Genomic DNA, 12,772 nt, shown 5'->3' with positions numbered 1-12,772 from the left:
GTACTCAAATCCTCTTGCAATGAAGGCCAACATACCATTTGTCTTCCTAACTGCTTGCTGCACCTGCATGTTTGCTTTCAGTGACTGGTATACAAGGACACCCAGGTCCCTTTGTACATCAACATTTCCCAATCTATCACCATTTAAATAATACTCTGCCTTTCTGTTTTTACAACCAAAGTAGATAACTTCACATGTATCCACATTATACTGCATCTGCCATATATTTGCCCACTCACTCAACTTGTCTAAATCGCCTTGAAGCCTCTTTGCATCCTCCTCACACCTAGTTTTGTGTCGTCAGCAAACTTGGAAATATTACATTTGGTTCCGTCATCCAAATCATTGATATATATTGTGAATAGCTGGGGCCCAAGCACCGATCCCTGCGGTGCCCCACCAGTCACCACCTGCCACCCCGAAAAAGACCCATTTATTCCTACTCTCTATTCCCCTTAATTCTGTGAACCATTATCTTTGCCACAAGTCTCTTGTGGCACCATTTGAAAATCTATATAAATCACATCACATTTCTGTTCTGCATCCAGTTATTTCTTCAAAGAATTCTGTAAGGCTGGTCAACCTCAACCAAGCTGATTGACCTAGATTAGCTCATGTTTTTCCAGACTGCTTAATAATTTCCCCCTGTACCGTATTAACAACTATAGATTAATTGACACAATTTTCTCTTTCATCCCAGTTTGAAGAGGGGAGTTAATTTGCCAGTCTGCTCTGGTGCAATTCTGCTTCTCAGAATTTTGGAAAATTATATCTTTTTCCTAGTTTCCCTGAGAATCATCAGATGTAAATCATCAGGACCTTTACGTAAGTTTAAGTAAAGTCTTCAGTGCCATTTCTCGTTCTATAACAACTTCCACTAACAACAGTTCTAGAGTCCTCCTATGGCTCTACAATTCCAGTGCCCACCCACTCTGAATACTAAAAGTACTTATTATATACCTCGCTCTCCACTACAAGCTTACCATCTTCCTCTCTTAGCAGCCCTACTCCTCCTTTAACTATTCTCTTACTACTAAATTGTCCGTAGAAAGCCTTTTTGTTGCCCTTGTTGTATTTTGTTAATTTTCTCTCCTATTCCCTCATTGCCTTTCTACTCTCCCTTTAAGTAGTTTTCCCATATTCTTTCCATTTGTCCTGGCTTTCATTTTTGTGATCTGCCCTGCCCCGAGCTCAGGAATACCCTCCCTAAACCTCTCCGCCTCTCGCTCCTCCTTCAAGTTGCTCCTTAAAGCCTACCTCTCGGTCACCTGTCCAAATATCTCTACGTGGCTCGGTGTCAAATTTTGTCTGATAATTGCTCCTGTGAAGCGCCTTGGGATGTTTTACTATGTTAAAGGCGCTATATAAGTGCGAACTGTTGTTGTTATGAGCAGTAAATGATTCTATTTTAAATTTCAAATTTGATCTAATCATACTTGAACCCAGCCTTTAACGCACTCCCCTTTTCCTTACTAGAATGTACTTTGTACCCTTTCCATTACTGTTTAAAATACCCTATTGCTGATCTATGGTTATATTTGCCAATCTTTCCTGCCACTTAACCTGGACTAAGTCTCTTTTCCATTTAGCTATAGCTTCCTGTTTTCCAGTCAAGTCCTTGACTTTTCTATTTTTCACAAGATAATTATAGATGAGGAAGGCCATTCAGCCCATCTCAATTCATGTATTCAGAGATCCTAGTGCTCCCCCATTGTAGCATTCAATTGTTTCTTAAATGATTCCAGGATATTTGCCTCCACAACTCTGTCTGGGTGTTTATTCCACAAGTTGGTAACTCCTTGGAGTTTCAGTCCTAAACTTACTTTTTACTAGTTTGATCCTGTCTCCCCCGCCTTGTTCGACACCCACAGTTTAATTTAAAATAATATTCCAGGTTATGTTTTGTCTATGTAGCGAAATATCCTATTAGCTTTGTTGATGCTGTTCTGTACTGATTGGACATATTTAACGTTGAGTCTATGAAGATTCTTTTAGCTCCATCCTTGGGCATTTCACAACTCATTAGCACATCCATTTTTCCTTCCTATGTGCAGTACTTTTCACTAGTCTACGTTAAATTTCATTTCCCATTGTTCTGCCCACTTGCATATTTTGTTCAACTCATTCTATACCTCCTCCAATTTCCCCCCTACTGCCCCTCGTAGCTTGTGTCATCTGCAAATTTGTCCACTTTGGATTGAGTGTCTGAATTCAGGTCACCGATGCAAATTACAGCAGTGGTCCCAGCACAGACGTGCCCCACACACAATCCATCTCCCACCCCCCAAATCAGACATAACTCCTCCACAACTGCTTGTTGTTTCATACACTTCAGCCAGTTTCTTTACTGAACCAATATTGTGGTCACCATTTCCCTATTACTCCCCTCCTTTTAGATCACCTATTTGCTTTATTTCATTATCCAGAACCAGGTCAAGGAGTAATTCGTTTCTGGTTGAAATAGTAACATATTGACTGAGAAACCAGTTACAAACATTCCAAAAAAAAAAACTACCCCCTCTTTCCCATTCTGAGTTTATTTTTCACATGAATAAGACCAGCTGTGCACCAGGCACACTTGAGTTTGCGGCCTTCATACTTGTGGGCACAAAGATGGGCATTGCACCAGAGGATTGGCAGTGGTGGGAGATAGAGTTATTTGGCATGGATGGGTGCATTGAAGCAGAGGCAAAGGTGCGTTTAAGTAGGTCAATGGTGGTAGAGGTGTCTGTTATGGCTGACAGGCCAGAGGAGACAGAGTTGGGAGTTAGAGATTGAATTAGTGAGGGAGTTGGGAAAGACTTTTTCCATGGGCAGTTAAATGGCAGAAATAAGGCAATAGGGAGAAGGGGAAAACTTGAGTGAATAAACTAGAGGTCATAAATATAAAATGATCACTAATAAATCCAATAGGGAATTCAGGAGGAACTTCTTTACCCAGAGAGTGGTGAGAATGTGGGACGCTCTACCACAACGAGTAGTTGAGGCGAATAGCATAGATGCATTTAAGGGGAAGCTAGATAAATACATGAGAGAGAAAGGACTAGAAGGGTCAGAATGATATGGTTAGATGAAGTGGGGAGGAGGCTTGTGTGAATCATAAATGCCAACATAGTCCAGTTGGGCCGAATGGCCTGTTGATGTGCTGTAGTTTCGATGTAACTTGATAATGAAATACCCTTAGCAGAATAATCAAATAGCGATCTAAACATACTTGGCAAAGGAATTCAATTCAGGTTTCGAGGGCAGCAGGGAACTGAACAAAACGGAATACATACAATACTTAACTGGGTAAATTAGTTTAAAAGTAAAATAGGCAACAGGGAAGCCCAAAGAAAGGAATGAAATAAACTCAACTAACAAACTGGGGATCATTAATTAATTCGATAGGCCAAGAAAACAAACTGTTGAGAAATGTACACGGAAAAACAAAATGGGGAACATTAAAGAAAGGAACAGCCAACTCGGTAATCGTAAATTCCTCTTTGAAGGAATGGCAGCAGCTACAGAGGTTTCTCGGACAGCAAACAGGACAGTAAGGGACAGGAGCTGCTGCGCCTGGAAGTGGAAGCAATAAATAGCAAAGATGACAGATGCTTGGGTGGCGGCAAGAGGCTTGTGACACAGGAAAGGAGGGGGGCTTCTCGGCGAGGGTCAGAGCCGCTGCTTGGACAGCAATGGCGGCGGCAAATATGGGCTTTTCAGCCAGGCAATGGGACAGTAATCAGCAAAGGCGGCTTATGACATATGCTTCTCGAGCCACGATGGTAGTTAGCTGGGAGATAAAGAAAAAAACTCAAGTAAACCAAGTTAACTCAATTCCCAAAAAAGTATCTCAATGAAATACAGTCAGTATAGCAAATTCTCGGCAGGGTGAAACAGGCTTCTCAGGTATCAGGCACATAAAGAAAATATTTCAGTTGTAAAGAAAAAGAAATTAACTATAAATTAATTCAACAGGCAATTTGGTAAATGTAAATTATAAGAGATTATTGTTTACTGTTTAGCTGGTGGTGAGTGTTGAGAAATAGGATGAATATTAAGGGACTTAGTCACGTGATAAAAATACGCCAATCAGATCATATCAAATAAGCTGCAAAAGCCTTTAAGGTATCTTAAAGAGTTGCGTAGAACCACGACAGAGACACAAGCAAATAGTGATGCCGGAAATAACTGAACAGGAATTGCATACTAGGCAGAAGACTATTATATAGATATATATCTACTTTACAAACTCAGTATATTGCCAAATAAATGTCAGACAAGAGTTATACCCGGTTCAGAGTAACAGGCCAGAAAAAAGGGTCAAATATGCAGATTTTACTGACTCAAAAAATTGAATTAAAAAGTGAAAATGAAAAAAGAACTTACCCGATTCAGATAGAGTAGGCACTTTTCTAAACACCAGAGACAACATATGCAAGACTTAAGCAGGCATTTTGCACAAACATTTTCCTGGACAAAAATAAAATAAAGCAATTGATTAAAGAATCTTCAGTCAATACAAAAATTGGTTTCTATATCTATATCTATCTATAGACTTTGAAGTTAAAGGTCGGCATGTGGCCATGAAGAACTTTTACCTTGCCTTTGAGCTTGTTGTGAATATACATGAGGACCAGTCGTGGTATCTTTACTAAAGTGATGATGAAGGAGCCTTTGGCCATTGTTCCTAGATGGTATTTAATCAGTCGACATACAGATGAAAGGATTGGAGTTGCTGGCAAGTTACTCTTGTCCCTACATAAATGGGGATAAATGCAGCAATTGGAACCTGTCTGTTCATATTATGAAGACAGGCATTTTAATATCTCAAACATTCTCATATGCATACCCAGCTGGAACAGAATTTCTAAATCTAAATCAGCATTCAAGACATTAAATCACCTGATTGGAGTCACTTGCTGTCAGCAAAGCAGTTCTTACACAAAATTTTAAGTCTTTGAGAACTCAGTTTAAGAAAGTGACTTGAAGAATAACTTGGCTGTTGGGATGTGAGTTTGGGGGGGGGGGATATGATTTATATATAGTACAAAACAAGCACATTCCCCTCTAATCACGTGTGCTACAATGGGTGAGCAGAAAACTGACTTATGATAATGAAATTAAGAATGGTTTCAGATAATCCTACCAATGACAAGTTCATCCTCCTGAGTAAACAAACGTAGGGTCAGATTGCCAAATATCGAATCATAGGTCACATGAAAGATCACAAAGATGACCCGTGAACTATGGTCTCACTGCCACAAACATGCTTTTTTGCCTTTCAAACAAATTCAAAACTACATAGATGCTATGATGGAGACTATGATGGTATGAGAGCGGAATTGATTAAAGTGGACTGGGAAAATAGATTAAAGGGTAAGACGGTCCATGAGCAGTGGTGTTCATTTAAGGAGTTATTTTACAACTTTCAAAAAATATATATTCCACTGAGGAAAAAAGGGTGTAAAAGAAATGACAGCCATCCGTGGCGAAGTAAAGAAATTAAGGATAGTATCCGACTAAAAACAAGGACATGTAAGGTAGCCAAACTTAGTGGGAGGGTAGAGGATTGGGAAGTCTTCAAAAGACAGCAAAAAGTAACTAAAGGATTGATTAAGAAAGGGAAGATAGATTATGAAAATAAATTAGCAAAAAATATAAAAACAGATAGCAAGAGTTTCTACAGTTATATAAAAAGAAAAAGGGTGGCTAAGGCAAACGTAGGTCCCTTAGAGGATGAGACCGGGAAATTAATGGTGGGAAACATGGAGATGGCAAAAATGCTGAACAAATATTTTGTTTCAGTCTTTACGGTAGAGGACACTAAGAATATCCCAACACTGGACAAACAGGGGGCTCTTGGTGGGGGAGGAGCTAAATACAATTAAAATCACTAAGGAATTGGTACTCAGTAAATTAATGGGACTCAAGGCGGATAAATCCCCTGGACCTGATGGCTTACATCCTAGGGTCTTGAGGGAAATGGCAGTAGGGATTGTGGATGCTTTGGTTATAATTTTCCAAAATTCTCTGGACTCGGCAAAGGTCCCGGCAGATTGGAAAACTGCTAATGTAATACCCTTATTTAAAAAGGGTAGTAGGCAGAAGGCTGGAAATTATAGACCAGTTAGCCTAACATCTGTGGTGGGTAAAATTTTGGAGTCTATTATTAAGGAGACAGTAACGGAACATTTAGATAAACATAATTTAATAGGACAAAGTCAGCATGGCTTTATGAAGGAGAAGTCATGTCTGACAAATTTGCTTGAGTTCTTTGAGGATATAACGTACAGGGTGGATAAAGGGGAACCAGTGGACGTAGTGTATTTAGACTTCCAGAAGGCATTCGACAAGGTGCCACATAAAAGATTATTGCTCGAGATAAACAATCACTGGATTGGGGGCAATATTCTGGCATGGGTGGAGGATTGGTTATCTAACAGGAAGCAGAGAGTTGGGATAAATGGTTCATTCTCGGACTGGCAACCAGTAGCCAGTGGTGTTCCGCAGGGGTCGGTGCTGGGTCCCCAACTCTTTACAATCTATATTAACGATTTGGAGGAGGGGACCGAGTGTAACATATCAAAGTTTGCAGATGATACAAAGATGGGAGGGAAAGTAGAGAGCGAGGAGGACATAATAAACCTACAAGGGGATATAGACAGGCTGGGTGAGTGGGCAGAGATTTGGCAGATGCAATACAATATTGGAAAATGTGAGGTTATGCACTTTGGCAGGAAAAATCAGAGAGCAAGTTATTATCTTAATGGCAAGAAACTGGAAAGTACTGCAATACAAAGGGATCTGGGGGTCCTAGTGCAAGAAAATCAAAAAGTTAATATGCAGGTGATCAAGAAGGCCAACGGAATGTTGGCTTTTATTGCTAGGGGGATAGAATATAAAAACAGGGAGGTATTGCTGCAGTTATATAAGGTATCGGTGAGACCGCACCTGGAATACTGCATACAGTTTTGGTGTCCATACTTAAGAAAAGACATACTTGCTCTCGAGGCAGTACAAAGGAGGTTCACTCGGCTAATCCCGAGGATGAGGGGGTGGACATATGAGGAGAGGTTGAGTAGATTGGGACTCTACTCATTGGAGTTCAGAAGAATGAGAGGCGATCTTATTGAAACATTGTGAAGGGGCTTGATCGGGTGGATGCGGTAAGGATGTTCCCAAGGATGGGTGAAACTAGAACTAGGGGGCATAATCTTAGAATAAGGGGCTGCTCTTTCAAAACTGAGATGAGGAGAAACTTCTTCACTCAGAGGGTAGTAGGTCTGTGGAATTTGCTGCCCCAGGAAGCTGTGGAAGCTACATCATTAAATAAATTTAAAACAGAAATAGACAGTTTCCTAGAAGTAAAGGGAATTAGGGGTTACGGGGAGCGGGCAGGAAATTGGACATGAAGCTGAGTTCAGATCGGTCAAGGCCCTGTGGGTGGCGGAGCGGGCCCAGGGGCTGAGTGGCCGGGTCCTGTTCCTACTTCTTGTGTTCTTTAGATTTGTGGTTGGGATCAGATCAGCCATGATCTTATTGAATGGCGGAGCAGGCTCGAGGGGCCGATTGGCCTACTCCTGCTCCTATTTCTGATGTTCTTATGTTCAAATATGCTCTCAATATTGGCATCTAAATCATTACATTCTAATTCAGCAACAAAATATCCAAGATATTAAAATAACTAGAATCATGCATAGGACAGAGTGCTGGGTTTGTTCCAAAACTTTCATCACGATGCTGAGTGAAAGCAAAATTGCCCATAATGTTATAAATCTCAGATTAAATATAAATGAAAGCTACAAAAATTTCTACCAAGCAGCCTTGAATCTGCAGAAATTGATGTCAACAAACTCTTCTGTGCTGTCAAGAAATGCATTTATTCCCTAGCAGCAGAAATTTAGTAAGACTGGGTTGACATCAAGACTAGTCTGACAACTTATCTGCTAGAAAAGAATCTTGTATTATGCAACTGTGAGATCTCTCTTCCCAAGCTAAGAAAGCAAGACATACAAACACAATATATAGTCTTGCCTTCAAATGCTGCAGAATAAGTGGTGGAAAACCAAGGCAACCCACATTCAAAATTGTGCTAATCAACTAGATTGCAAAGACTTGAGCCCTGGAAGCTGTATTCAGTCCACAAAGTCAATCACACCTGCTGAAGAATGCAAATACCAACTTATGGATATCAGACTATGCATCATTCTAGTGCATGAATACTTCCACTATCTCTTCAACACACCTTACAGAGCTGCCAAAGATGCAAAACCTTGATAAGCCACCCACTGCTGCCAAAGTGTGCAAACCTACACAACAAAGTCATAAAAGTGTCAGAATGGCACGAGTTATATGAAGTGTACAAACAGGGGGTGACTTTATTGCACAAAGTTTACTGCAATTTTTTTTAAAAAAGTAATTTGGGATAAAGAATCCATTCCAAGTGATTTCAGAGACTCTTCAATCACTATGATTCACAAAATCTAATTGTGGATCTTTCATTCTTCTTCTACACGAAAAAATTTAGGCTGAATTGCACTAAATTGTCAGATCTGGTAGACAACAAAGCTAAATGCAAATTGCAGTTTCTGTGCAAATTACACAATACAGGGCATGACCATCGCATCCCAATAAATGCAGAAGTGCCTGGAACAACTAAAAACCTTATACTTAGCATTTATCACAAAAGCCTTGATCAGAATTAGCACAGAAAATTTTGTAACTTGCTGTGAAACATAGTACCACACTTCAAAAATCAACAGTGTGTTAACAGCAGAAGAAAAATGCTGTTGAAGTCAAAGGACAACAGCCAGCAAATAGATAGGTGGTAGATGTGGATTTGCAATGGTCTATGGAATCAATTTTACAAAGACTGCAGACCACGTTCCTTTCCTATGTTTTGCTCATACTTGAAGTAATTTGTAATTTTCATGTCTTACAATTGGTACGGCACTAAGTTTAGTTGTACTTAGTTTCCCAGAAGTTTTTGTGACATGTGGCATTAAGATAACATAGGGCTACCAAATGAGCCAAAAACAACTTCAATAGAAGTCAAGTGACAAATGCAATGACATGAACATGTCGCAGATGGGAGGAGAGACTGGCAGTGATACAGCCCGAAAAATTATACAATTCTCAAAGTGCTTGCAATAAATTTTTTGGTACTGTGGATCCAGACAATTTGGGAATAAAAGTGAATTATGATAATTGACCGACTGACAATTTATGAGCAACCAGGGCTGTTCCCACTCATCCACTAGCCTCAAATCGAGACGAAAGAAAAATACGTACAATGTCCAGGTCTTGTGATCGGCCAATAGATCACACCACACAGTTAGAACAGAAAGTGCATTTAATATGATAAGCATAACACAATAATTTAAATGTGGAAACAAATGATAAATGTTAAAACTATGAAAGACGGACAGACTTATCGGGCTTAAAGCTCTTTTCCTGTTCCTAAAATGTCTTCTCACTGACAAAATGTACAGTGGGAACAGAAAATAGTTCACAGTACTCTGATATAACTCTCTGGAGCTTAACATATTACATGGCCATTCAGGAGCTTCTATGGAAAAGCCAACCCCCAGCGATTTGCATGCTTCATTGCTGATCACGTGAACCAGTACCAAATGACTCTGGGGTGGGGATTTGAGGTCATGCAGCAGCACAAGAAATATCAAATGCACTCTATATTTTTTTACATATAAAAAGCCAGAGGTTACTGAAGGAAAGAGAAAAAGGAAGACTAAATTCTGCAGGAAAAATTATCCGATGTAAATAAAACAATTTCACTAGAAACAAAAGTTGCTTTTAATTTAGTATTAGTCAACAAAAATGCCCATGAAACTTGCACTGTGGGAGTATGCTTAGCTTTTTCTGAACCAATATCACAACACTACCACAAGGTGGTGCCATGAATACAAGATATAATCACAGCCATTATACTTTAATATCCAAATAATCAATTTATACAATTAAATTAATCTTACTGTAATAACCGTTACCAGATCATTTACTTCAGGAGCAGGATTTGGGTTATGTACTTAATTGGAGAGTCCAACTCACCTACAAACAAAAGTTTCCTAGTTACCTTTAGTAACAAAGCAGTCAAATACATCCCCTACTGCACACATGAACAATGCTGGTTTTCAGTTACATCCCTGAAGTACAGCGGTTTACTTTCGAAAGGTTTGGAAAGAGACTGTGATGCCCAACATTAAATAAAAAATGAACTAATAAGTGGCACAGCAGAATGAATTTGCTGCTATTATTCTGTTTGATACCATTGATATCAGCTAGCTATTATTAAAATATTGCTCACGAGGTATCAAATTTCCATGAAAGTTAGATATCTAATTAATAATTCTGGGACAATAAAATCAGTTCTGCGACTGCAAAAATCAGTTAGGACCTCTAGGGAGCTGTTGAATAGTACACAGTAAAGAACAAAGGATTTACAAGGATGAGACCAGAACTAAAGGGATATAACAATCAGGAAAGACTGATCAGGCTGGGGCTTTTTTCTCTAGAAAAGATATATGAGTGGTGACCCAATAGAGGTCTTTAAAATTATGAAGGGGTTCGACAGGGTAGACATAGAGAAAATGTTTCCACTTGTGGGGAAGTCCAAAACTAGGGGCCATATATACAAGACAGTCACTAAGAAATCCAATAAAGAATTCAGAAGAAACTTATTTATTCAGTGAACGGTTAGAACGTGGAACCTGCTACCACAAGTAGTTGAGGCGAGTAGCATAGATCCCTTTAAGGGGAAGCTGGATAAGTACATGAGGGAGAAAGGAATAGAAGGATATGCTGATCGGGTGAGATGAAGTAGGGTGGGAGAAGGCTCGTGTGATGCAGAAACATTAGCGTAGACCAGTTGGGCCGAATGGCCTGTTTCTGTGCTGTACATTCTATGTAATTCTATTTAAGAGATGCCTACATTTTTAATTTACATAAGAAACTGAAGAATGCAGACCCAGAGCAGCAGCATTGACAGACGAGAATACAGGGAGACAAAGGTGCAGCTTGCAGAGCTGGACATTGCAACAGAAGGTGTGAGTAGTTCCAGCCACAGCACAACATCCATAATGCATTGCTACAGCCACAAATTATTGCAATTTGCAATTGTAGCATGACAAATAGAATTCTTATCCCCATTTCTAGTGCCTTCTACTACAAATGGATCTGGGAGAATTCTGGTTTTGGCCTTGTTCTTCTTGGAACGGATTTTGCAGACCAATGATTCGATTTGTAGAATCTGCTCATGGATCCCAAGTAACGCCTATGACTGCAAACTGGTTGCGAAGGAAATTTGAAACATGCTGGCTTGCAGCTGCAAGTATAAATAGGGCTTTAGTTATTTAAGTGAACAATAAAGGATTTTCACAAGACTGCATCTAACAAAGTGATTGGCAAAAAGAGGCAACATGAGGAAACTTTTCTTTTAAAACTACAGGGAGTTATGATGATCTGGAATGCACTGCCTGAAAGGGTGGTGGAAGCAGATTTAATAATAACTTTCAAAAAGGGACTGGATAAATACTTGAAGGGAAATTTTTTTTTAAAAAACAGGGTTATGGGGAAAGAGACGGGGAGTAGGACTAATTGGATAGCTCTTTCAAAGAGCTGGCACGGGCACGATGGCCCAAATGGCCTCCTCCTATGCTGTAACATACTATAAAATGTGGGATTTACTAATTCCTTACCAAGGGAAACGGAGGATGGATAATCTGAAGTGGAGATTCGTGTAATTCAATGCTGTGCATATATCTGCAATAATATTCTACTTTAGCTAAACTTTACGTAGTTCAGTGGCCCTCCCAGTGGCAAAGTAATCCTGTAAAAGGGTACTGCAGAAAATATTCCTGTCCCAATAGAAAAAAAGACATTGTGCAGTTGCAAAGACTAGATACTTAAGGACCTCCAGGCAATCTGGATGATAACACCCAGTTTAATAGGAGACATTCCAGTTTCAATCTACATTTTGCACTTAGTAAGAGATTCAATCATTCCGCGCTCTCAGTCACCAAAAATGCTTGGTCTCCAACGCTCTTTTCTTAAGAGGAAGAATTGTCCAAATTATGGAGCTTGAGCAATGAATTTAAGATATGAGTGGGGATGACAAAAACATTAACACAAAAAAAAAAGTGGCCCTCCAAAGACAGCTCGAATTTGAAGACACAGCGTTCCCACATTCCCAGCTCTAGATCAACTATTGGGCATTTGTTACCACAAAGAGAAAAGAACCTATGAAATGTATAAACTAATGCATTTTCTAGCATGCTTTATGAACATTTACTGCTGTTTGAAATTCATTTTCTAAAATATTTCTGCAGAACAAGCATTTCTAAACAAAAACATGCAAGGATACACATGCAAAAACCAAGTCCTAATCTTGGTGTTCACTGACTGGGACTTACTAACCACTGGAATACCAAGGGCAAGAGAAATAGTTGCAATGCCCGATTGTTTTAAAGACAAGAGAAAGCTTTGAATTATCGCACAGGATTTTTTTAAATTTTGTTCTCGGGATGTGGGTGATGCTGGCAAGCTACATTTATTGCGCATTCCTAGAATGAGAGAAAAATGTTTGCACGTATTAGATGCCAAAAAAACCTTATACAATGGTTCAGTATATGAATCTGTCAGCTGTGGCTCGGTGGTAGCACTCTAGCCTGAGTCAGAAGGTTATGGGTTCAAGTCCCACTCCAGAGACTTGAGGGCATAATCCAGGTTGACCAGTGCTGAGGGAGTGCTGCATTGTCAGAGGTACCGTCTT

General features: G+C 39.7%; 1 protein-coding gene across 1 annotated transcript in view; it reads right to left on the bottom strand.

Moving 5' to 3' along the window:
- LOC137321268 (choline transporter-like protein 1) overlaps window positions 1–12,772 on the bottom strand; it is a 77,224-nt gene that overhangs the window by 11,320 nt on the left and 53,132 nt on the right. The window contains exons 11-12 of the mRNA XM_067983615.1: window positions 4,584–4,740; window positions 4,372–4,455 (exon numbers count right to left, since the gene is read on the bottom strand). Of these exons, the coding sequence (XP_067839716.1) occupies window positions 4,372–4,455; window positions 4,584–4,740 (241 nt within the window). The remainder of the gene's footprint in view (window positions 1–4,371; window positions 4,456–4,583; window positions 4,741–12,772) is intronic.

The sequence above is a fragment of the Heptranchias perlo genome, chromosome 4 (genome assembly GCF_035084215.1).
Source record: "Heptranchias perlo isolate sHepPer1 chromosome 4, sHepPer1.hap1, whole genome shotgun sequence".
In the NCBI taxonomy this organism is placed as follows: domain Eukaryota; kingdom Metazoa; phylum Chordata; class Chondrichthyes; order Hexanchiformes; family Hexanchidae; genus Heptranchias; species Heptranchias perlo.
Note: the sequence above shows the minus strand (reverse complement) of the source record. Positions and strands in the feature narration are given on the sequence as shown.